Raw genomic sequence first — 25919 nt, forward strand, 5'->3', positions numbered from 1 at the left:
GTAGAATCTTTTAGTGCTCTTTAGTACCCCTTATTGCCCTTTAGAACTCACAAATATCCTTTAGAACCCTTTAGTACCCAGTAGAACCCATTAGTGTCCTTTAGTCCCTTTTCATGCCCTTTAGAACACTGAAATACGCTTTAGAACTCTTTAGTATCCCATAGAACCCCCGTTAATACCCTTTTTAACCCTTTAATACCCTTTAGGATCCTCAAGAACTTTTTACTACCCTTAATACCCTTTAGAACCCTTTAATGCTTTTTAGAACTCTTTATAGAACCCTTTGGAACCGTTTAATACCCTTCATAACCCTTTATTTAGAACCCCTTAGAACCCTTTATTATCCTTTTAGGACCCCTTAGTACCCTGTAGAATCTTTTCGTGCTCTATAGTCCGATCTACTGCCCTTTAGAACACACGAATACCCTTTAGAACCCTTTAGTACCCTGTACAACCCTTTTGGTGCCCTTTAGTCCCCTTTAATGCCCCTTGGAACCCTCAAATACCCTTTAGAACTCTTTAGTACCTTATAGAACCCTTTATTACCCTTTAGAACCCTTTAGTACCTTTTAGAACCTTGGAGTACCCTTAAGAACCCTTTCATACCGTTTAGTAGTCTGTAGACTCTTTTAGTACTCTTTAGTACTCTATATTGCTCTCTAGAACCCACAAATACCCTTTAGTACCCTATACAACCCTTTAATACCCCTAGGAATCCTTTAGAACCTTCTAGTATCTTTAATATCCGTTAGAATCCTTTAATACCTTTAAGAACTCTTTATAGAACCCTTTACAAACTGCATCTGTGAAGAATCTCAAAAGTCCAAACAGAGAAACTTCAACTGTAATTTATTGTTGAAAAAGAAAACTCACAGACAAATCTGTTTTTTGTAGAACTAATCTGATTGTCGTCAACACACAGTGGAACCAACAAACTTTTCAGAACGTTACAGCAGAACTCTGACTTCACCCAAACAACCAGCTGATCTGAGACTACAAGAGATGTTTTGTCTCTTTCTAAACTTTAAACAGTTAGTTTTCTATCTTTTATGTAAACCCAGTTTTAACCATTTTTCGAAACTTTATTTAAACATTGTTCTAACCTGTTTTTAAACCCAGTTTAAACATTTTTCTAAAGTGTATTTAAACAGTTTCAACACTTGTCTAAGCATTATTTACATGCGTTCACAACATATTTCTAACCTTTAAACCCAGTTTCAGAATATTTGTAAACTTTATTTAAACACGGTTTCAACACTTTTTAAAACTTTATTTAAATACAGTTTCAACATTTTTCGAGCTTGAATATTTTTCTAAACTTGAAACGCTGTGCTCGTCGTTCCTCTGACATGCTGACGTCAGGAGTCTCGGGGCGCGTGCTGCTCCTCGTTCATTAATTCATATTAACACAGCGGTGCGTGCTGTTGGAGATCAAAGGGGGCGCGAGAGCTGCCTATAACAAAGTGACGAGCGCGCCCCCGTCCGCTCTGCGCGCACACAGAGAGCTGTGCCCACCTCCCGCCGTCGTCATGGTTACCTGCATACCCGCCTGAACGGGTACGAGCGAACGAGCGGGGAGGGAGGAAGGAGGGAGGAAGGTGAGGAGGAGGATCCAGAGGGGAGGAGAGGAGGCAGGCGGCGGGTGTTCTGCCGAGGTGGACGTGGCGGGTCCGGCGGAGCGAGCTACAAGTGACGGGCAGCGGAGCCGAACCGAGGTGGACAGCCAGCCGGCCATGAACCGGACCCCCCACAGGTAACGTACCGCCGCGTTCCGCTGCTCGCTCGGCGCTGCGGAGCCGCTTTTTTCTTCGCGCAGCCCTCCGTCGCGGCTCCGCTCGGTTTCCTGCTTTTTAACGGGCAGCCGGACGGATAATGACCGAGAGAGCCGCCGTCGGCCGCCGCTCTGGTTTGCCTCAATCAGTTCCTTTTGTGTCGGAGTGTCAGCCGCTTCCCGCTGCGGCCGGTCAGCGGGTTAAAAGTGTCCTGGGCCGCGGGGGAGGCTCGGCCACTACCGCTCCCCCCGCGGCTGCCTCTCCTCCCCGCCTCACTCTCACTTTCTCCCCCATGCTAGCAGCAGCTAGCCCCGCTAGTTAGCTTAGCAGCCGACGCTGGTGCGATAAACAAGATGGCCACTGGCTAGCTGCTAGCTAGCAGACATGGCAGCTTGCCCCGTCTTTGTACGGCAGGAGAGCGCCTGTTTTACCGTCTCCCCCCTCTGACAGGAGCTGCCGGAGGCCTCCAAGCTCCAGAACCAACCGGAGAGAGATTGTGGGTTGGATCCGGAGAATGTTGTTACTGTTAGCCGACTGAAACGTCCTCTGAGCGAAAATCAGCGCCAGATTGTAGCAGCAGTCCGGCAGTCGGTGCGGAGGCTGCGTGGCGAGCTGAGAGGCCACCTGAACGGCAGAGGGGCAGAGCAGGGACAGGTAATACAGGACAGGTAACAGGGTCAGGTACTGTTCACTTCCGAGCCGCGGCCTGTCACAGTGCAGCCTCCTGATCTTCTAATGCAAACTTTAGTGTGTGTGGGTGCGCGTGTGTGAGGCCGCTGCAGACAGTTGCATTGCTGTAGGAGTTGTTGCATGGGTTGTGTCACACTAACATGTGCTTCCATGACAGTAAACAGCAAGTGTCCTGCATCTCCTCAAGCTTTAAATTGGTTAACAAACAAAAAGTTTTAAACAGAACCCCAGATGTCCTGAACGTGTCTTTATTTCTGCACCAGCTGTAGCTCCAGTGGACGTGTCCTTCAGTGTTGTGTGAACCTGGGGCTGATCACAGGACTGTCAGACCCTGAGCTGACACCGGAGGACACACACTTACTGTACAGCGACAATACAATGTTTGCAGTCGTTTTGTAACTCTTTGTGGTCGTTTAGCATGTTTACATCTTATTGTAGTTGTTTTCTGTTGTTTACACCTCTTTTTGTGTTGCTGTTGCTTGCTGGTCATTGTGTTGTCTAACAGCGAGTTGTGGTTGTTGTTCCCTCCAGGCTGGTCTCAGTCAGGTGTGGGTGCCGACTCTTATCCTCCGTCTGATTGGCTCTCGGGGACTCTGGCCCTGCAGCCCCTCCTGAGTCCAGACCGGACCTTCATCATCGGGGAGGGGGGGGGGAGTGGAGGGAGGAGGAGGAGGAGGGGGAGCCTCAGTGATCCTTCAGGTGTAAAGCAGCACGGCGAGGAGGGTTAGCTCCGCCTCCCGCCATGACGGACTTGGAGACTGAGTGCCTGAGCCTCGGCCTGCCCCCCGAGTGCGGTTCGCCTCCGCCACCTCTGGACCTGTCCCTGCAGGGGGACTGTGGCCCGGGCCCCGCTGGATCGGCCCCGACGCCCACTCTGGCCCTCCTCTCCTCGGACTGCCCCACGCCGACACTCAGCTCGCTGGCGGCGGAGATTGCCGAGCCGCTGGTGATGCTGCCGTGCGTGAAGAGTGAGCCGGAGGACGGAGACCTGGAGCCCATCAGGACCGTGGACCTGTCGGAGATCCAGCCGCTGTCCACTGCCGAACTGGGTCAGGACCAGATCAAGATGGAGATCAGTGGCCTCGACTACATCAAGTCCGAGCACCACAGTCACCATGGCAACCACCACCTCGGCCCATTTCACCATGGCGATGTCACTGAGCTGGACTACAAGTCGCACTACGAGCCCAGCTCTGTGTTCGACTACATCTCCCAGGTAAAGACGCTGCCCACCAAAGTCCACTCAAAATTCTACACATTTTAGGAAATCTGTGCTTTCACCAGGCAGCAAAATGTAATTTCACCACCATAACACTTGTATCGCCTTTGAGGAGTAGCAGATTTATCTTCTACCTCTGAGCTGTCCCACCAAACATTCAACATCCTCTAAATTTAAGGAAATCTCAGCTTTAACTAAACTGTAAAATATAATTCCAACACTTTAACAGATCCTGAGCAAATATTGTTCAATTAGTCACTCAACACCAGTAATTTTTTACGTTTTAAATCTTTAATTGCCTCAGTCATGTAATTGGCAGCAGTAACAAATTCATCCTCCAACACTAACTTGACCCCACCAAACTCCATTCAAAATTCTACACATTTTAGGAAATCTATGCTTGAATTATGCAGCAAATAATGTTTACAAAGCTCATACAGCATCATCTCAACATCAGTCATTTTTTTATGTTTAAGTCTTCAATCTTCTTATTCAGGTGATGGGCAGCAGCAGAACATATTAGAAGTTAGTGAATTGTTGGAGTTTATCTTCCACCTGCAGAGCTGCATTTATTAATCGTTTAGTTGTCAACTTTGAAATTCATCGCCAGCAGTTTTAACAATTCATCAGTTTGAGTAATTTTAAAAGTGAAAACAGTCTGAAATCTGTGATTTTAGCTTCTTCAATGTGAATATTTTCTGATTTCTTTCCTCGATGACACAAACTGAAGATCTTTGGACTAAATAAGATATTTGATCAAACTCTGATCCATATTTTTCACCATTTTCTGACACTTCAGAGACAGCTCATCGATTCATCCAGAACCTATTCAACAGATGAATCAGCGCTGAGAGTATTTGTTAGTTGCAGCTCTGTCCAGCTGTCAGCAGTGAAAAGATGTCACTGTGTGGTCGTGTTGCATCTTGTTGTTTTTAGCGCTTTGCAGCCATTTTGTTTTGGTTTTTATCATTTTGCGGCGCTTCGTGGTTGATTTTTTTACTTTTTGGCAGGTTTTGTCTTTCGAGTCGTTTTGTATGTATTTGAAAATTTTCTGTCTGTATTGTCACTTAGTGTCTTAATGCAGCTTAATTTCTATATAACATTATTAAAATCAAAGCAAAACAGACAGATACCTGTAGAATGACGAACGCAGATGGCTTTTATTGGTGATTTCTCTGCTTAAGAAAATAATTGACTCCTATTTCTGTGGCTGGATGCATCCTGCTGCAGAGCCTCAGTCTTGATCTAATCCAGGTCTTAAGATGTTTAACAGACGGCTGTAAATCCTTTTAAACACAACCCGAGTGCCACTGAGCTGATTGTGTATCTGTAACACAAACAGTCCTCTAACGCACAGTCGTATTTTATTTGTTATTAATTTTTTCCTTGGAATATGAAGTGTTTGACATAATGAACTATTGTGTGAATGAACCTTTTCAGTCTTTTAGAACAGAACATCTATATTCTGTAGATATTGTCTCTTTGTGAAATCTGTTTGCAGACTAAAATTAAAGCTCAGTGAGTGTTGGTAGATTCCAGAAAAACCAGAAAGGTCAGTCTGCCAATTCAGGCAGAAATCAGAAAATAATTTTCTACACCTTCTCATAGTCTGATCAGAAGTTCCTTTTTCTTGTTGTTGTACTTTGGGCCAAACAGAAACTTGGGAAACCATTTTAAGAGTTCAATATGTCAAGAAATTTAACTCACAGATCCATGAAATTTAGTTAGGACACACACAGACTTTTTGATTATTGGTTAGGCAGTTCCTGTGGGTGTATAAATATGGATTAATCCATATTTATACTATAATACAGTCTTTGGTCAACATTTCACCAACTTTTGAGGCCTCTAGCATCCGAATCTGATGTGTGGAAAGTTTGACAAGATGGCAGTTTTTAGATATTTTAGATATGTAATCGGAGTCATAAATACTTTATTGATCCCTGAGGGGAAATTGTTTTTTGAGATATAGAAGTTAAAAGCTGCTTCCATGTTGAAATGTTGCACCTGTTTCCATTTTCAGTAATTCTAAATGTGTCCTCTGCTGGATCCATTCTATCATTCTGATCTGATGAAATTGTTCTGTCTGTTCTCACCACATTTCATGGCTGTGGAAGTTTTATTTCTGGAGATATTGAACCCTGAAAATGGCTTCAGAGGTGTTTTTTGTTTGTTTTGAATTTAGCTAGCAACGGGCACCATGACAAAGACTAATGTAGTGGTTAATAACCTTCAGCCAGTGCACAGGTGTAAAATCAGAGTTGAATCAATTAGGACTGTTGTAATATTCTAGTAGCACATGTTACAGCTGATTTTATGACTTTTTTACAGGTGTAAAGAAAGAACTGGGCTTAGCTTGCTGCTGATCGATTGAAACATTCATAACGCATAACGACCTCTGGAAAATAAAGTAAAATCTGAGATGTTTCAGCAACATCATGTCTGACATGATACTGACCGAGGCAGTAGAGGAGGAAGCCGTTTGTAGAATCAAGCTGTAAACAGACCAAGGAGTGTGTGTTTGTGTCAGTGTGTGTTTCAGATGTGCACTGCAGCTGTGTTTTGTGGTTGCAGGTCACCGACACTCTGGAGTACATCAAGTCGGACCACCACGTGGACCTGCAGTGTTACTACACCACCGAGCTGAGCTCCCTGAAGTCCGAGTACTGCGACTCCAACGCCATGTCCACACACCTGCAGCACAACGGCCTCGAGTCCATCCACATGGCTGAGCTGCGCACCGAGCTCAACAAGCTGCGCCCTGACGCCCTGCTGATGGACAGCATGGGTAAACTGGACCCAGAGTTCGGAGGAGCGGCACTGTACGAGCTGCAGCCCGCTGAGGAGGGGAAGACCTCTGCAGAGGGGACGGCGGCGGGACAGGGAGGCGGGAGTCAGGTGGTCACGACCAAAACTCAGAGCTCGACGGTGAGGAAGCCTCGCAACATGCAGGGCGAGAAACCGTTCTCCTGCACACAGTGTGGGAAAAACTTCAGCACGCTGGGGAACCTGAAAACTCACCAGCGCATCCACACTGGCGAACGGCCCTACACCTGCTCGCAGTGTGGCAAGAGCTTTGGCCAGGCAGGGAACCTCAAACGCCACCAACTGATCCACACGGGCCAGAAGCCGTACGTGTGCGCTCACTGCCCCAAAGGCTTCACGAAGGCCGACGACCTGCGATCGCACCAGCGGCTGCACACTGGCGAGCGTCCCTTCATCTGCGCCACCTGCGGCAAGAGCTTCGGCCAATCCAAGGAGCTGAAGGCCCATCAGCTGAGCCACACCGGCGAGCGGCCGTACTGCTGCCAGCACTGCGGCAAGAGCTTCACCAAGGAAACGAGCTACCGCAATCATGTGCAGATCCACACCGGCGAGAAGCCCTTCACCTGCTCGCAGTGCGGAAAGACTTTCAGCAACTCGGGCGTCCTAAAAACCCACGAGAAGATCCACACCGGTGAGCGGCCGTTCGGCTGCACGCAGTGCGGCAAGAGCTTCGGCCGCCTCGGCCACCTGAAGGCCCACCAGCAGATCCACACGGGCGAGCGGCCGTACGCCTGCCCACAGTGCGCCAAGACTTTCAGCCAGTCAGGTCACCTCAAAGCACACGAGCAGATCCACAAGCGAGAGCGAGCGGATACGGCGAGCACCAGCAGCGACGGCAGCAGCAGCACTGTGGGCAGCGACAGTAGCTAAGACGAACCTTTAACCTCCGGAGAAACAAAGTATTATCCTCTTTTTTATAAATACTCTATATAAAGTTTCCTTATGAGTTTTTCTTACATTTTCATACCTTTTGTGCTCTTTTGCATTTTATCTGTGGGCAGGGTGGACTGACTGATTTGCTCTTATGCAAGTGTCTGTGTTATATATACTGTGTGTCTGTGGGGCAGGGGGCTGTAGATACTGACTGTAGAGTACCGCCACTTATTTTTGAAGTACTTATGATACACAAGCACAAATTCTTCAGTGACCAAGTTTGAGTACTTCTTTTTGTATTTGCTGTTTTTTACTGAAACAGACCAGCAGCTCCTGACAGAGCAGGACCCCGTTTACCGAGACCCGCCGCAAACTACTGTATGTACGTATTTACAAGCCTTTCAGACGTGGGATATGTCATGTTGCTGCTTCATCAATCCATTATTCTGTCATTCATGTTCCTCACAGCTTCAGACGCTCCCACCACAGTGCTGTAGAGACACGGTACAATATTTGTCATTTACGGCGAATTAAACAGCTGCCAAGTCATATATAAGACATAATAATGCAAAAACAGAAAATCAAAAGTATGGATGCATATTTTGAAAAGACTGCTTTTTTGATTAATTGGCAAGCCTTATTATTTAAATGTCACAATGCAGTGGTGACAAAAGCCTTTCCAATCACATAGACTGTCAGCCAGTAAACCTCAGCGATGTTGTCATGCTGCCCTTCAGCTCATATTTAGAAGCGCTGTCGGCATTAACTTTCACAGAAGTCTTTGTCATGGTGCCCGTTGCTAGCTAAACTCCCATAATACTCTCTGCTTGCCAACATGAACTGTAGTCTGAGTGACGCCTCCTCTGGTCTTTACTGTATTAAGCCCTGTAGTATCACCTGGGGACCTCTGGTGAATTGTAATAATTGCGGACGAGGTCGGTGATCTTCATCCTGTGCTAATGCGCCATGTCGGTAATTGGTAAAGTAATCATTTCCTCGCAAATTACCTGCCATATTTCGCCAAACTCCGACGCCCTGGCATAATGCTAGTCCCATGCGAATTTGCATCTCAGTGATCGGGGGGTATGTTAGTTTTTTTTTTTTTTTTTTGTATTGCACATCTTTTTCTGCATCTTTCTCAGTTGAATTATGGAGGCTGCGTTGGAAATTATTGACAGCATTTTAGGAGCGAATGCAGGAGTAGGGCGATATACAACGGGCCTGTGGACCATTGGCAGAAACGGCAAAATCAGATCAACAAGAAGAGGGAAATTTGGGAGGATATAGAGATGGATGACATGCGTAGCAGCATGCAGTAAGCATATCTTTCAACGGGCTTAATACAAACACCCTGACGGCCTGTTATCCTGCCAACGCTGCCCACTGTGTTCTCAAGTCACGCTGCTGCTTTGACATATTTACTGTTGCCGTGACGACTACAAATCATGTTAAGAGTGATGATTTTAACCCGAACCATAAGCTTTCCATAAAGCTAACCAAGTGGTTTTTGTGCCCAAACCTCACGACGCCCTAACAATAGCGTTGTTGCAACATAGGCTTTTAATGTTTTTATTGTTTATTTGCGCGACTGGTGACCAGTGTTTTTTTGGGGTTTTGTTTTGCATGTAGCGGCTGATCACTTTGCACATGGACAACAGCAGATGTTGCGACCTGCACAGATTTGACATCATATCCGGGCTGTAATGTCAGTAAATTTCAGTAAAATACAGACTTCACTTATCCTGTATGAATGTACTGCAAGAAACACAGACATCCTGGGGTGATTCACAAATTACCAGGGATCCCCAGGTAATACTAATCCTGTGTGAATAGGGCTTTAAACAGTAAGAGGCTCCACCTGGTGGAACAACCAGGTACTACAACTGATCTACATTTACTGACATCATCATGACCTTCCCCTAACCTTATTGGTTAATTTTTTTTAACTGGTTAAATTGATCACATCCCTTATCTAAACTGTTTAAAATAACCAAAAGCCAAGTGAAATTCTGATTTTAAAAACAGTATTTTGTCCCTGTGTGAGGATAATTTACCTACCAGTTTAGCCAATAATGACTAGTGTTATCAATAATTGATAACACAAGTTGAGTCCAATAGACATTGTTCTAGGTATCACATAGCTATTTTTAACAACAAACGTGGCACAAATCAGCTCAGTCACACATATTGTTATGTTACAGATATACTGTCTATAGCTTGTTGTATTTGTGTGAGTTCTGGCTGGTATCCATTAAGCATAACAGAAGTCTTTGTCATGGTGCCCGTTGATAGCTAAAGTCCCACAATGATCTGTGCTTGCCAACATGAGTTGTAGCCTGCCTCCCCTGGTCTCTACAGTATTAAACAGTAGAAGACTCCACCTGGTGGAATATCCTGGCCCTACAGCTGATCTACATTTACTGCCATCATGACCTTCTTCTGTATCATTCATTATATTTTTAATCCGTTACGTTATTGACAGCAGTCACCAGCAATAAAGAACAGCGTGGCTGCTGTTAGAATCCGGTGTGTCACCACGGCTGATCATTTATAACTAATTAATGCTGCTGCAGTTACTCAGTAACCTCAGAGGGAAAACTTCAGACCTGGATTGCTTTCATTATTGTTACATCTCATGGACATTTTGGAACTAACCCGTCCGACCTCGTAGGACTTTTACAGAAGTCGTTATTTTGCTCGTACATGATACCAACACGCTGCCGTCAGATTTCACGTCTAAAATAGGCTTTAGATTCAAATAGAACACAGGCAATGGATGTCACGTAAAGATAATAAAATGTCCTGTTGATCCATCAGAGCAAAGAGAAAACATTCCGTTAATTCATTGGAAGGTAAAACCTCAGTTAAAAGCATAATGTCGGTGCTTCAGAATCTCCTTCCATCTTCAGTCGGTGGTTTTTGGTAAACGGGGCCCAACTTCAGGTTCCTCCGTTTGGCAGTAAAAGTACTTTCTGCCAGTTTACGAGTATTTTCTTTAGAGGTGTGGGTACTCGCAGGCTGTTACTGTACTGTTAAAACCTCTCAATATGATTTTTATCGACCAGTATTGATTGATCGATCGATCAGGACACAGCAGGCGTCTTTTTGTTGCTGATGATAATCAGTTGTTTTTGTTTCGTAGCAGAGTTGAGATGTTTTCAGCAGCGTTGGGTTCGAAGGACCAAACTCATCAGCACAAAGGAATCCAACCTCCCTCTTCCTCACCCTCCTCACCCTACTCCCCCGTCCAGATCGCTCACTGTGTACAAATCTATTGACTGTCATTCCTAAAAAAATGTAATAAAACTTAAAAAAAAAAAAAAAAAAGAGGGAGGTGATGCAGCATCTTGTACTGGAAGAAGAATTATTAAAGAAACTAATGACAGTTGGCTTTTTATTCTTATTGTGTTCAGCAACAAAACACCCGAAGATTCCCCTTAAAATGTCCCTTAAGTTTCAGGTGTCTGGAGGATATTTAAGGTTGTTTTGGGGAGAATCTTATATTTCTGTGGCAATTATTTAGTAATTTAATTCAGTGTGGCTGCTTTTATTACTAAGATTTCCCAGATGTTTCAGTTAAATATTAGATGTCTTTTTTTAAGGAGGTATGTAAAATGCTTTTTTAATAATTTAGGTGTTGAAATTTTGGGGGGATTCTTTAACATAATATTGTAAATGTTTAGAATGCATTTCATTAATACTTTTTCTGAAACTTCAGATATATATAATATCTGTGTGTATTTGGTGCAATTTATTAATGATTGAATTATTTTATTATTTTCTGAGAAAATTGGGTTATGTTAATTTTTGTACAGTTAATTGTATATAAAGTATTTTGCTAATATTTTTTCACAAACAGCATTTTGGGGATATTGCTATGTTCATTAGAGGTTAAAAATGGCTCATTCAGAAATACAATATTAACATTTCTTTGATCTTTTTAGGATATTGTATTAATATATTTTTGGTCCATACATAAGTAATAATATTGGGGCAGTTTGTTAATAATTTCAGAAATAACATTCTTAGATTTTTTTTTTAGATATCTAATACAACATCTTAGATATTTTATTAATAATTTGGTACAGCTTTAAAAATATTGTATTAATATTTTCTGAAATATTTTATTAATACTTTTGGATAAAGGTTACTAACAATGGAAGTATTTTACTTATTTTTAAAAAATATTTTTAGGATATTTTAACAACAGATTTTTTTGGCATGTTTCATTAAAATATTGGATATTTTAGTCTTACTATATTTTATTAATGTGCATACAGTTAATTTGTTAGGATTTAGTTAATTTTTGGACATTTTTGTTAAAAGTTGTGGGGATATTATGTTTAGGACAGTTTAATAATAGCAAATTTAAAAAAAAATAAATAAATTCAGAATCAGCTTTAATGGCCAAAAACGTACACAACAGGTTTCGGCTGTTGGTGTCACTCTAGGAATAAGTAAAAAGAGAATAATACAATGACTATAGAAAGAAGAAAAGTGATTGTAAAAGAAAAACTAAATATATGCATATGTTTACACATCTAGAAAAGAACATATGTACACAGTATTGCAAAATGACAATTGTAGAGTGAGAAAACAGTGCAAAAAGCAGAGAACAGATAATGTACATATCCACTGGTATATTGTACAGGTGTGGAGGAATGACTCAGCTGTTTATTGGAGTGATGGCAGTGAGGAAGAAGCTGTTCTTATGTCTGGAGGTTTTAGTGTTCGTGGCTCTGTAGCGCCTGCTGGAGGTGAAGGGGGAGAACAGTTTTTATCCAGGGTTGTGGGGTCTCTGATGATGTTCCCTCTTCCTGGTTCTAGTGGAGAACAGTTCCAGGCTCCAATGATGTTCTATGCAGTCTGTTTCTGTCCTGCTGTGGCTGATCCAGATGTGCACAGGACAGATTGGATGACAGCCGTGTAGAACTGGATCAGCAGCTCCTGTTGCAGTAAAAACGTCCTCTGCTGAACCTTTTTCAGGATGGAGCGGATGTTCGTCTCCCACTTCAGGTCCTGAGGGATTGTAGTCCCCAGGAGCTTGGAGGACGCCACAACAGGGCTGTTGCTAATAGTGACGAGGCTGTCTCCTGAAGTCCTCTATCATCTCCAAGTTGTTCTGGCTGCAGCAGATCATCAGACGCTCAACTTCCTGCCGATATGCAGACTGGTCACCGTCCTGGATCAGGCCAGTGACAGTTGTGTCGTCTGCAAACTTCAGGCGTTTAACTGCTGGGTGCTTGGAGGTGCAGTCGTTGGAGGGAGAAGAGATGTGGAGACAGGATACACCTCTGGGGGGCGCCGTGCTGACAGTCCAGGTGGTTGAGGTGACGTCTCCCAGCCTCAGGCACATGGATGGAGACACATTGAGGTTGGTGGAGAGGATTTCAGGGATGATGTTGCTGAATGTCGAGGTAAAATCCATAAACGGGATCCTCCAATAACTCCCAGGGTCATCTAGATGTTGCAGGATGTAGTGCTGCCTCAGACTGTCTGCATCATCTAACGACCTGTTGGCCAAAAAAAAAGTTGCCACCTGGATTTGGTAAGCAAATAGGTAAGAGCCTTCCATTGGATAAGTACTGCAGTGATGAATACGTTTCAGCTACACCAATTTAATTAACCCTAGCTGATGCAGTGAGGAGCTTCTCATTTCTTAAATAACAGTGTTGGAAGCACTGTTCCCTCTAAGCTGTGCGCGTGCGCAATTGCGCACTGCTGACACGGTGTCCGCACAGAAAATCTGCGCTGCGCACACACACAAAAAAAATCCAACCTAAATTGTAAATAAAATAAACATGTAACAATTCATTCTGTGCTATTTTTCAGTGTGAGTCAGTGAGTGACCGGTGACTGGCTGCTGCAGCCAATGATGCGATTCACATACGTATTTACCATAGACTGTATATAATGGTATTTACGCAGCTAATCAACGTCATTGACAGGCGTCCTTATGTGCAGCCATCGTTGTTGTCATAGATATGAATGAGTAGATAGGACACGCCCCTTTGAGCTGCGGCTACAGCGAGGCTAAGCTAGTGGGGGCAAAGTTTCAGTGCATTCGTTGATGTAGACGGCGTGGAAACGGAAACAACAAGTATGCTGGCTCACTGTGCTGCATACAGTTACACACTGCGTCATACGATTGAGACAAGGAAACTTGGAGTGACTTTTCATAGGTAAGAATAGTTTTTGGCTCTTTTTTCATTGTGAAATCTTGTTGAGAGCTTCCAGTCTATGAGAGCTAACTAGTTAGCCACTAGCAAAACACTAAGGCGAGCTAGCAGCTTGACAACCAAATACCAGACGATTAATAGTAGCTGTAGTATAGTTGTACAAGCAGTAGTAGTAATACTAAAAGTACAAGGAGTAGTAGTATAAAATAGCTGTTAGAGTCATAGAAGTAGTTTCAGCTACTACTAGTAGTAGTCACATTGCTATTACTACCACCAATACTACCAATAGTAGTTATAAAGCCCAACTCATGTATATCCAGATTACCATCTATGTTCTTCCTCCAAACCCATTTTATGATTGGGATTACAGGCAGTTCTTTAGGACTGCTCTCAAATAATTGAAATGTTACTAAACAAGGTTATACTTATCAAATTAAATAGCTCTGGTCTCCAGTATATTGGCGAATTCGGTTATTTGTACTTGATTTATTAGCATGATTTCTTTTTTAATATGTTGTGTACAGACTTACTTACTTCTCTGTCTACTTTTCTTACTCCATGTAGGTTTCCCAGAGACTATGGGTTGAGGAGGAATTGGAAGTTTGTCGGCTTAGACCTGGTGTCATTCCATCAGTGTTTAACTTCCCGGCTCATCTTGGAAGAGTACGTACGAGAAAGACCATGACCAAGCAGCCTTGAGATCTTAGACAGCGTCTCCCTCAGGTGGATGTCAACGGTGTTCACGGTCAGGTCTGTGGTAATCCTGTCAAAAAACAAAACAGAAAAAAATCTAGATTATAAATCAACATGTAACCAAAGCACTCTGTGTATAACGCCATAGTATAGGATGTAGTTCAGAAAATGTCAAAGTATAGTATACTTTACTCAAGAATAACATAGTATGGCCTGTAGTTCATAGTATAGCATGTCGGCAAAAAAAACCCATAGATTATTATGTGGTTCAAAAAGCGCAAAATGATAGGATGTTGCCTAAAATTGTCATGTATGATATGTGGTTCAAAAAATGTCATAGTGCAATATATTGTCAAAATAGTATGTTATTCAAGAAAACACCAGAGTATAATATGTCGTCTAAAAAATGCCATAGAATAATATTTCATTGCACAAGTAAAAGTATAGTAAGTTTTAAAACTGTTCAAATTCTTATGTTTGCTAAAAAACAACAAAAAAAAAACTGAAACAAAACAAACATCACAGTAATATGTCAATTAAAAAAGCCTATAGTATAGCATGTCGCCCAACAAACATCATAGTATAGGATGTTGCTCTAAAAACGTCAGAGTATAGCCTTTAGTCCACAGCTGTCAGTAGGTGAGGAGCAACACAAAAACAGTCCAAACGCTGGTTTCCAGAGGGTTAGACGAGAATTTATTTGAAAGAGTAAGTTTACAACAACACAACATGTGAGGGGTTTAAAAACAAATGGGTGTTAGTAAAATAAAAATAAATAAACAGAAGTAAAAGTGAACTTCGTGTTGACATTGATGGGCATTCCAACCAGGAACAAAGTAAAAGATAATCAATACGAAAAAAAACTCTTCCTGTTCACCTCTTCAAGCCCAAAAACACACCACAGTAGCACCCTAAACTAAAACTACCTATGGGTTTCCTGTTTTCCTTTCTGAACAATTCAAAGGTCCCTCTCTATCTCCCCACACATCCACCAACCACTGGAACACATCTCCAAAGTTCTGCCTGACCAGCTCAGCTTCCCCTCAGAAGAAGTTCCACCAGATGAAGGAGCCTTTTGAGAGGCAGCTGGCATCGTGATTGGACTGTACTTTGGTCTGTTCCAATCCAGCTTCAGCTCCAGAGACGGCAGGCGGGACGAGTCAACGGAGGCCTGGTGGACGAAGGCATGAAGCTGAGTACAATCCAGAAAACAATAGAGGAGGAGTGCATCAGCCCAGGGCCAGAACAAACAGAGTAGCATCATATGTCTCTTAGAAAACATCATAGTATAGCCTTTGGTATGAAAAAAACGCCATAATATACATCGTATGTTGTACAAATAACAAGTCAAAGGAAAGAGACAACAACTGTAGAATTGTAGTAATTGTGGGCTGACTGATTTACTGATTATCAGTATTTTATTTTTTACTGATTTACTGTAATAAATACATGTAAAAATGGCGCTACTTTGGCTCTGAACCTTTATCTACCTGTGGTCGCTCTGTCTTCTGGAGTGATTTGATTGGTTATACGTCACAAATAAAACTCCTTTAATTTAACATCTGTAAACAAAACAAAAACGTATCAACAAAGTTTTCTGTTAAAGTTTGTGTTCTTCTAAGTTTAACTCCAAGATTTTAAATATTTTCATTTACTGCAAATGAATATCTACTCCAAATGTCTCACTAATAATCATTATCAGCCTTAAAAACCCACAAAAGCACCCCTCTATACTCGACCAAACTTAGTACAGTCTGGTTCCCCCTTCTATAAATCTGCTCGGAATCTTCCACTTCCTGTTTGTCAAAGTGGCCTTCTACCTGGACAGGTTTTGTTGGAGCTCATGCAACAAACATTTTGGGTAACTGCACTTTAATATGGATGGATGACACTGAATTAGAGTCTGTTTTAATGAGACTGAGTTAAGATGTGTAGCTCTGTCATTAAATAGGAAATTATTTCTCAGAATTCACAGAGAAAAGTCTGAAATGTTTGCTAGGTTAGCGTCCCACATGTTCTTTGGCTCAGCTAAAGCTAACTCTCTCCAACTTCTGGATCTCTTGAGTTGCTTGTTGTTAAAATATCTTGCTGTAGGTGCTGAAGCTCAGAAAGTCTGAGATGTTTGTTCAGAATAAGCTCATTCTCATGTTTTATCTGAACTGTCCTCTTTTGTTTGAACTTTCCCTAAACTTAGGAGTTAATGACAGAGCAGCACATCCAGACTCAGTCTCATTTATGTAGAGATTAAACTTCAGTGTCATTCATTGATGTTAAAGTGCAGTTTTTCAAATGTTTGTTGCACATGCTCCCGACCAAACCAGTCCAGGTGGAAGACGATGTGGAGAGAAAGCTCCAGAGGATGAATATCACACATTTACGTTGGAAATAAATGTCCTTTAATTAGACATTGTCATGCAAAAGTTGGATTTCCCTTTAATGATGTTCAAATCTTTGTTGAGTGTTTTGTTGATGTTGGTTTCTAAATGTTTTTTGACACTCGGCCCCAAAGATTAAAACCTTTTACGGCTCACAAGCTGCAACAATTCACACATTATCAACTGTCTTTCTGACTAAACTAAGAAAAAAAAGTGAAAAACTGCCTGATTCCTGCATCATGAATGTAAATCTTTTTGTTTTTTATGACAGTAAACTGAATATATTTGGGCTTGACATTTTATAAACCAAAGCAAGAAATGAATTACTGAAGAAAACAATCAACAGATTAATGGACAAAGAAAATGTGTTTTCTAACATATATGGCTGAATTACTCCAACATTACAAGATACATACAATTTTAATTCAATTTTATTTATATAACGCCAATTACAGGTCAAATTGTCTCAAGATGCTTTATTTTTATTTATTTTTTGTCATTTAAAATATGACAAAGTAAGAAATTTAAACCTCTTGACTAATCCAATTTATTATTTGGTTTTTAAGAGACTAATTGACAATTAAAACTTTCTCCACTAAAACTAATAAACATGAGGTCAAATAGAAGGAACAGTTTTAAATACTGCAGTCCCACGATGACAAGAATAAAGTTTGTCAACAAAAACAAAATCTGCTGGTGGATTCCATTAAAATCCTAATAAATGATAAAAAAGTGTGATACTAAAGGTTTGTGGTGCTAAAAATGTCAAAGTAAAGATAAGTTGAACATCTGGATGGAGGTTGATAAAAGTTGACCTCCCTTCATTTCTCTGGAGCGACTCCATGGATTTTATGGATGGTGGTTAAAGACCTGCTCTTCTAGGCGTCTTCCTTCTAGTCGCTGTAAAAAGTCACTCCATCCTGGCCGACTTCAACACCTCTTCATGACAACTTGTTCTGCCTCCGACCTGGTGGAAACTCCAGAAACTGGGGAAAACCTGTGGAGACTCGAAGAACTCGTGGAGACTCGAAGAACTCGTCGGGCGGGGGAAGGTGTGGTGGGCGGTGGGGGGAGGTGGGGGAGTAGAGGGGGGAGGCCGCCACCCACCTCCCCGCCTACTCTCCGCCCTGACTCCACCCTGACTCCGCCTTGGCTCCACCCATGTGGTCACTTCAGGAACTACGATGTCAAAGGGACGACGAATTTGTTTCTTTTTATCTGATCTGTAGCTCAGTGAGTTAAGGATTTGCCTGTGGAGCTGCAGGTCGCTGGTTCAAGACCAGACCCTTCTTAAATTTTTATCAAAATCCTGACAAAGACAAAGAAAGAAAATTGCCCGTGGTGGGTCTTGAACCTGCGACCTTCCAGTTGGTAGTCCTTCTTCTAACCCCCTGAGCTACTCGCTCAGATACTAATTCTTCTTTTTTTTGCGCATTTATCATCTATTTTTTGTCGTTTTCGAGTTTTTTTTTAACTTGAGTCTCGACTCGACCGTTTTTCTCAGGAGGCTGGACTTCAGCCTTTGTGATGAAGGGTGGAACCCTCAGTTCCAAGACTTTCCAAAGCCTCCCGACCTCCCGAGTCCTCAGGACCTGAGCTTTCACACAGTCTGAGGACTGAAATTTTCTTAGTCCCACAGTAGTTCTCTGTTAGATTGAACTTTCAGACAGCCCAAGGACTGATATCTTCTAAGTTCCTGAGTAGTTCTCTGTTAGTCTGAACCTTCAGACAGTCTGAGGACTGAAATTTTCTAAGTCCCACAGTAGTTCCCTGTTAGATTTAACTTTCAGACAGTCCAAGGACTGATATCTTCTAAGTTCCTGAGTGATTCTCTATTAGTTTGAACCTTCAGACAGTCTGAGGACTGAAATCTTAAAAGTTTCTCAGTACGTCTCTGTTAGTTTGAACTTTCTACTTAACAGAAGCCTTAAAACTTGTGACCATGAGTCTTGATTTCACATTTAGACCATCCATCTGAGTTCTTCTCAGACCTTCACCTGTGGGTTTTTTAGAAATCCTCAACAAACTTTGATTCTCTTCACTGAACAGTGAAGTTTGTGGAGATCAGAAGGTAACATTAGTTTGATCGATGCCTTCAACCTCCAGTAGACTTTATCTGGAAATCAGTTTTCTGAAATGAGTTCTTACTAAATCTGTCCACAATCAAACCAAGAACATAGAAAGAGGAAATGTTTGAAGAAACAACTTGATGTTTTCATTTCAGACTAGAAAACACTTTAATACCTTTATCTGTTTTTGCTCTTTTTGATCGTTTTATTGTCTCCTCTGTTTAATTTGATCTTCTAAAGTCTAACTGGTGTCTTTTCAAAGGTTTTATCTTTAGTTTGATTCTTCTTAAATGTTTAGTTTTGCTCTTTTCTCACCTTTTATTCTGTTCTAATGTCTCATCTGATTTTGAAATGTTTTGTCTTTTTAATGTTTAATTGTTGTTTTTTCAAATGTTTTATCGGCTTGTTTGAAAAATTTCCTTTTCTTTCCCAATGTTTAATTTTTTGATTAAATCTTTGTTAAGGTTTTTCTTTTTAAATGTTTTACCACCTTTTAATGTTTAATTTTCTTTTTTAATGCTTCGTTGTATTTTCTGTTTAATTCCTATTTAAAGTTTTATTGTCATTAAGATTTAATTTTCTAATTAAACATTTAATTTTTTAGTTCAATGTTTTGACTTTTAAAGGTTTAATAATCTAATTAAATGTTTTGCATTTTTCTAAATGTGTAATATTCTTGTTTAATTGTATTTTTTAAATGTTTAATTATCGAAAATATTTCATCTTTAATGTTTAATATTTTTGTTTAAAAATTTTTGGTTAATTTCATAATTACATGCTTTGTATCTTCTGTTTAATTATCTAATTAAATATTTTGTCCAATATAATTTAATTGTATTTAATGTTTAATTTTCTTTTTAAAAGTTTTATTATATTGAATGTTTTTTCCTTTAATTTAATTGCTTTTTTACTGTAGTTTATTTCTTTAATCTTTTTTTCTGTCAAGATTTTAACCCCAACCTTAAAAATGAAACAAACCCTTAAATCACAATGAAAATACTTCTGTTGTCACAATCATGAGTTAGTCAATTATTCAGTTTATCAATTCAACTTTATTTGTTTAGCACCTTTCACACAGATCACAAAACTAAACAAGCAAAGAGAAAAAACTAAGCTAAAACTATTATTAAAACTCAAAAACAAACAAAAATAAAGATTTAACATTGTAATAAAACATGTTGTGTCCAGGGGATGGAGGGAGTTTATTGAAGTCTTCTTGGGCTCACATGGGAAATCATTTAAAATATAAACTTGATATTCAGTCTAAGGAAACTGCAGAGCGACAGAAGAACCAACAATATCTCCTGTTTTCTCCTTTAATGAGTCGACTCTTCTTGTGCTTTCAGACCAAAGAACTACAGACTCTTCACAACCTGCTCAAACTCTTGGTACAGGACCTCACCACACGGGTCAAGAAGGTTTCTGTCTCATTTCTACTCTGAAGCTCACCTTCTCCTGCTCAAACTGCTGACAAATGTTTCTGCTGCTCTAAAGTCTGGTCTCCAGAACTTCCTAAAAACTCTCAAAGTCTCTTCTGCTGCAGGTTGCTTTGTAGAACTGTTCCAGAAAACCTCACTAAACCACATGGAGGGGCCTCAAGATAGTCGTCCAAATGAAACCGTACAAAAACCAAACGAGCACAACCCAAACGCTAAAGTCTCCTGCAGCCTACCAGAGAACCTCTGAGAACAGAGAATCAGGACAGGAACTCTTACCTTCTGGACAACCAACGTTGGTTCTCAAACCAGAATACAGAATGTGTCTGACCAAAAACCTCTGAAGACTCACTACAGCCAAGATAAAGACACAACTCAGCTGTACCAAATCCACTAATCACTGCACACATTAGCACCATGTGCTGACTGTGGCTAAAGAACCACATTTACCAAGACAACTATCCAGTACAAAGCCCTAAAACACACCAAGAAACACATTAAAGACGATTTTACTGCTGGAAGCTGCAAGCCAACGCCTAAAGAACAAACGAAAGCAACGGAGCCAAACCCGGTTCAGTGGTGAAGAGAAGCAGAGGAAATGTTTGTCTGCAGCTAAATAAAGCAGGAAGACACTGAGCTGCTCAGGTGTTCCTGATAACACCAAGCAGCCACCTGGACAGCCAATAGGAACACAGCTTCCTGGAAGTCCAGAGGGCTGGGTTAGTGAAGGAAATTTAGTTTAAAGTTGAAGCAGAAAGTTAACAAAGTTGAAAACCACCTTCTGATACCTGAAATCTCTGAGTTTTCACACAAAGAACACCTGAACATGTCAAACTGGTTCCATAGTAGAACCATCATTGTAAAAACGTCATAGTATGGTGTGTTGCTCAAAAAACATTCGGACCCGGCTGTCAGGGGACAAACATATAAGAAACATGAGAACACAGAGAACCCAACCAGTAGGTCACAGTTTATCATCCCCCAGTCATCTCTTGAAGTCCATATGGTGAGAGACATCAGTATCTGGTTGTTAATTTACCAGAGGATGCTTATAATCATGCTGATGTGGTCTGTACTCTACAGTATTTTAGTGACTCAATAAATGCCTTTTTTTTTTAAAATGCTTTTTAGTTTTTAATAAACATTTAAGAGCCTATATGTGATCCATAAATGGCCTTTGCCTATCTTAAGAAAAACTCACTCAGAACTCTGATATGTTAACAGTACTAAATAAATCAATAAATACATGCATACACACATAAATAAGTTAATACATTAACTGTGTTAAGATAAGATTTAGATTTTAAAAAGTTGTTTATGTTTTTGCAGAATCCAGTATTGCTCACTGGTTGGTCATTACATTTTATTAGTTTGATTTCACTGTTTAAAATGATGCCACCTCTTTTCAGACAGAACCTGTGATAATAAAACAATACAAAATTTTTAGTTCCGTGTTAATAAAGCACTTAAAGCTTTAAGTATGGCTAAATGCTTTTTTCAAAATTAAATATATCACTCCTTAGGTGGTAGTGGCCCCAAGTTCAGTAAAGTTGGAAAGATATTCACAGATTCGGACTTCCAGCATCAATAACTCATTAGATATAGGTTGTCAAAACATAAACGGTGCCTCTTTCCCATTGTTGCAAGGCAGACAATGTGCTACAAGCCCAGTTTTATCAAAAGTAGCTGTCTTTCAAGCTACAGGAATAACATTGGTGTCTATGGAGTGAACAGGGTCCGTCTGCAATTTGCAAAACCACTGCAACAGTAAAGAGAGACAAATATTCAATAACTTCACTCTTATACATTGTAGTGTCACTAAAATCACTGCAGCCTTCAACTGGCTCCTGTTGACAAAGTGTTTTAACAGAAATGTAAATGCTGTAATTTGATTCTTTTAATGAACCATGTAACTTGAATGGATGTGATGCTGGTGTGACCACAGTGCACACGTCTGATGTTGTTCACAGTGGTCCAAGGGACGCTCAGGGAGTTTGTGTGTTTGCTCACACTCAGGAAAAATTACAGGGAACATTGGCTGGAAGACACATCCTGTGGGCATGGGAAGGATGTTAATCTGTCACAGAAGGGTCAAATTATTGGCCTGCATCAAGCAAAGAAAATAACTAAGGAGATTTCTGAAACTTAAATTACAAACCAGCTGTTCATAACTGAGGTATTTTAATGTCTTGTAAAGATTTAGGAATGTTTTAAAATAGTTAAATCATTATTAGTTCATTTATTCTTATACGTATTATATTAATCTAATAATTTAATAACACAAATGTTTGGATATTTTAATTTTTTTTAAACTTTTGGGATATTTTAATTATCTTTGGTGCAGTTCATTAATATTTTTCTGTATTTTCAGTTTTCATATTTTCACACAATTATTCAGAGATTTTATTTTATTGATATTTTATTCAGATTTATGTGACAATAAGTGTAAAATTTTATTTTAATGATATTTTTCTGAAAATGTGGGGATTCCATATTACATACAATATGTTATTAATAATGTGGTACAGTTAGTTTAATTTTTAGTAAAAATCATATTGTTGCATTTTTTATTCATATTTTGGAAAATAGTTTTTTTCTTTTTGTCATACATTTGGGGGAGTTTATTGAATTTTTCTGTACAGTATCTTAATGTTTTTGTTTATTATCTTTCAGACATTTTGGTGATGTTATCATTATCAATTATAGTTATATTATTTTTGGTACAGTTTGGGAGACTTGGGGGATTTTAAAGAACTTTTCGGAAGCTATTTTATTCATATTTTTGATGCAGACTCTTGATTTTTTTTTGTTTGTCGTCTACTATTAATTTTTCTATATTTTTGGGGACATTTTGGCACAGTGGGAAGATTTTAAAGTATTTTATTACATTTTTCTTTATTATCATTTTGTTTCCTGTTTTCTTCTTCTTGGATCACAGCTGCACAATAATTACACTTCAATGATCTTAATTTCATTTCTGTCTCAACCGTCACGAAGAAGATAAAACAGCTAAACTGGTTTTAAACTGAAAATAAGGAGAAAATCTTGTGGTTGTTCACATCTGGCTGATAGATTAAAGAACCACAGAAACACAGATGGACTTTAGTTGACTTTTGTTGACTTTTAATTGTTGAAGCACTAAACAGAACAACGCTGAAGTTTTCCCAACAATCAAGAAAACGTGGAATTTTCTCCTCAAAGACGAGGCGATGAAGACGAGATACGCTCTCAGTCAGGTGTTTCCTGACGCAGCGTGCAGGAAGGTGATAGGTTGAGATGTGGCTCCGCCCCCGGTCAGACAGCTGTGTGATTGGTTCAGATGGTTTCCTCGATGACCTTTTTGACAACAGTCGTGGTGACTGTTGAGGTGGTTGTGGATGTAGAGGACAGGTCTCCGGAGGACAAGGCGACAGATCTGCAAAGAAAAGAAGAAATTTCACTGAAAACGAACATTTACGTTTAAAGAGTTAGTTTTTGGCTTCAACTGTCTTCACAAATAAAAAGTGGCATCTACAGAAGCTCATATGGAGAACAAACATTTCATTTTATTAATGTTTTCTGACATTTTTGAGTTGATCAGGTACAAAAATCTCATTGATATGTTTTGGTTTTCATTAATATTTTAGTCCAGTTCTTTTTTTTTTTTTTTTTTAAACTTTTTTTGTTGTTTTCACATTTTTTCAAACGTTTTGGGGACTTTTTATTAACATATTCTTGCGAAGACTAAAAATTGTTTCCTGCCGTATTTTCCTTTCTACTGTAATTTCACTGAAATGAACAAACATCAGATCTGGCTGCTCGGTTCTTCAGATTGGACCAAATCTTACCCGACTCCCTCTCCGTCCAACAGCCTCCTGTACTCTGCGATCTCCATCTCCAGCCTGGTCTTGATGTCCAGCAGCATCTGGTACTCCTGTGCCTGCCTCTCCAGGTCGGCCCTCAGCTGCACCAGCTGCTCCTCCAAGGACGACACCTGCACAGGTAAACTCAAGTGAGCAGCAGCTCGGAGCAGAAACACACCTGAACCTGCGGAAGGAAACTCACCTGCATCTGGTAGCCAGCCATCTGTCCGGCATAGCGACTCTGAATCTCAGCCAGCTGGGCCTCGAGAGAAGCTTTCTGTGGGGACATGAGCTGGTTAGAGGACGGAAACACAACCGAGCAGGTGTATCTGCAGCTGTGGAACACCTGTGACAATAAACATCACCTGGTGTTTGGACTCACCATGCTGAGCTGAGACTGCAGCTCGATCTCCAGAGCCTGAAGCTGACTCTTCACTTCCTTCACCTCCGATGTCGTGGACTTTAGCGTCATCTCTGTTGTGGACACCTCCTTACTGAGGATCTCCGACTGCCAGGAGAAGCACACGTCAGTGGACATAAAAGCCTGGAGGTGTTTGTCTACCTGTGTGATGCCGGAGTCGTACCTTCGCCTGGAACCAGCCCTCCAGCTCCTTGTTGTTCTTGGCAGCGACGCTCTCATAGTACTCCCTGATCTCCTCCATGACCCTGGTGAGGTCCTCCTGAGGAGTAGCGTCCACCTCCACGTTCACCTGACCGCTCATCTGGGCCCTCATGGCCAGCAGGTCCTGCAGGGGACAGCGTTAGCTCAGAGTTAGCATGCTAAAATACCAAAATTATTCTTACATATGTCCTAAAACGTAAATGTGATTTGCTGGTAATGCTAACTGAACCGTACTTCACTGTCAGCTGCTTTACAGGTTTATTATTTTTAGTCGGTTTGTTAGCATGTTGAGTTAGCTACTACTGTATTTAGAGATTAATGCTAGCATAGCATGCCTGAACACTTACATTAGCATAGTATTTCTACTGGTATGGTTAGTGTTACATGCTAACAGGACTATGTAACACATTTCTTCAATGTTTTGCATGTTACCACACTTAGTATGTAATAGTTTATTATGTTTTGTTTAGCATGCTAAAAAAGCTGTCAAAGTACAGCTGCGTTTAAAGAAAACATCCTGTCAGGATGTGTCAGCACAGTGTAATATCAGGTATTGTTCGCATAGCATGCTAAACTGGTACTGTTGTGACTTGCTAACAATGCAAACTAAAGCATGTAGCATGGTCAGCTTCTTTACAAACATAAACACATTTAGTAGTTATTGTCTAGTATGTTAGCACATAATGTTAGCATTAGCCTTCAAGTATACCTGAGTATACTTCAGGTAATGGAAATTAACTGCTATAACATGTTGAGCCAGTGTATTATCAGGTTTTTGGTAGCATAGCATGCTAAATTGCTGCTGTTAGCGTGGAGTTTTGGTGCAGTATGACGCGCTAACATTGCCAACTAAAGTGTGTAACATTGTCAGCTTTAGTATCCAGTTATTTAGTGTTTAGTTTTATAGCATATTCTGTGAGCGTTCATCTCAACCAGTGTGCTTTAATGCTAAAATACGTTAGCACGACAAATTTACTGGAATGCCAAACATCCCACGCTAACAATGCTAAGTAACTTTGTGAGCGTATCAACAGACCTTGTGTTTTATGTGTGTAATGTTTAGCATGCTAAAATAGCATTAGCATAATGACAGGGTAGCTGGGCTGTTATTGATTGTCACTGGTTGTAGTTATATCTGTTGTCAACAGTCACCTCCTCGTGGTTCTTCTTCATGGACAGCAGTTCCTCCTGCAGACTGTCGATCTGCATCGTCAGGTCGTTCTTGGCCACGCCCAGTTCTCCCAGCAGCATCTTCAGCCCGGCGATGTCGGCCTCCACCGACTGACGCATGCCCAGCTCGTTCTCGAACCTGCAGTTTATTCA

General features: G+C 40.8%; 2 protein-coding genes and 1 long non-coding RNA gene across 4 annotated transcripts; 2 read left to right on the plus strand and 1 right to left on the minus strand.

The window, feature by feature from the left end:
* The first annotated feature begins 1593 nt into the window (after positions 1–1593).
* si:dkeyp-113d7.1 (uncharacterized protein LOC407709 homolog) lies at positions 1594–10765 on the plus strand. Of its 2 annotated transcripts, XM_023294223.3 has the most exons (4): positions 1595–1753; positions 2223–2426; positions 2994–3678; positions 6256–10765. In XM_023294223.3, the coding sequence occupies exons 3-4, from the start codon at positions 3205–3207 to the stop codon at positions 7375–7377; spliced, it is 1596 nt and encodes a 531-aa protein (XP_023149991.2). In that variant the 5' UTR covers positions 1595–1753; positions 2223–2426; positions 2994–3204; the 3' UTR covers positions 7378–10765. The 2 variants fall into 2 exon arrangements, with proteins under 2 accessions (XP_023149989.2, XP_023149991.2); XM_023294221.3 differs by lacking the exon at positions 2223–2426 and having other exon boundaries at positions 1594–1753.
* Positions 10766–11617: 852 nt separating this feature from the next.
* LOC129347522 (uncharacterized) lies at positions 11618–15714 on the plus strand. The gene is made up of 2 exons (XR_008599658.1): positions 11618–12940; positions 14124–15714. It is a non-coding gene; the product is annotated as an uncharacterized LOC129347522 (long non-coding RNA).
* Positions 15715–23233: 7519 nt separating this feature from the next.
* LOC129347655 (keratin, type I cytoskeletal 13-like) lies at positions 23234–25919 on the minus strand. Its single transcript, XM_055005456.1, has 6 exons — positions 25749–25919; positions 24559–24720; positions 24357–24482; positions 24177–24251; positions 23960–24105; positions 23234–23547 (listed from the first exon to the last, which is right to left on the minus strand). The coding sequence occupies exons 1-6, from the start codon at positions 25884–25886 to the stop codon at positions 23448–23450; spliced, it is 747 nt and encodes a 248-aa protein (XP_054861431.1). The 5' UTR covers positions 25887–25919; the 3' UTR covers positions 23234–23447.

Source organism: Amphiprion ocellaris, chromosome 19 (assembly GCF_022539595.1).
Source record: "Amphiprion ocellaris isolate individual 3 ecotype Okinawa chromosome 19, ASM2253959v1, whole genome shotgun sequence".
Taxonomy (NCBI): domain Eukaryota; kingdom Metazoa; phylum Chordata; class Actinopteri; family Pomacentridae; genus Amphiprion; species Amphiprion ocellaris.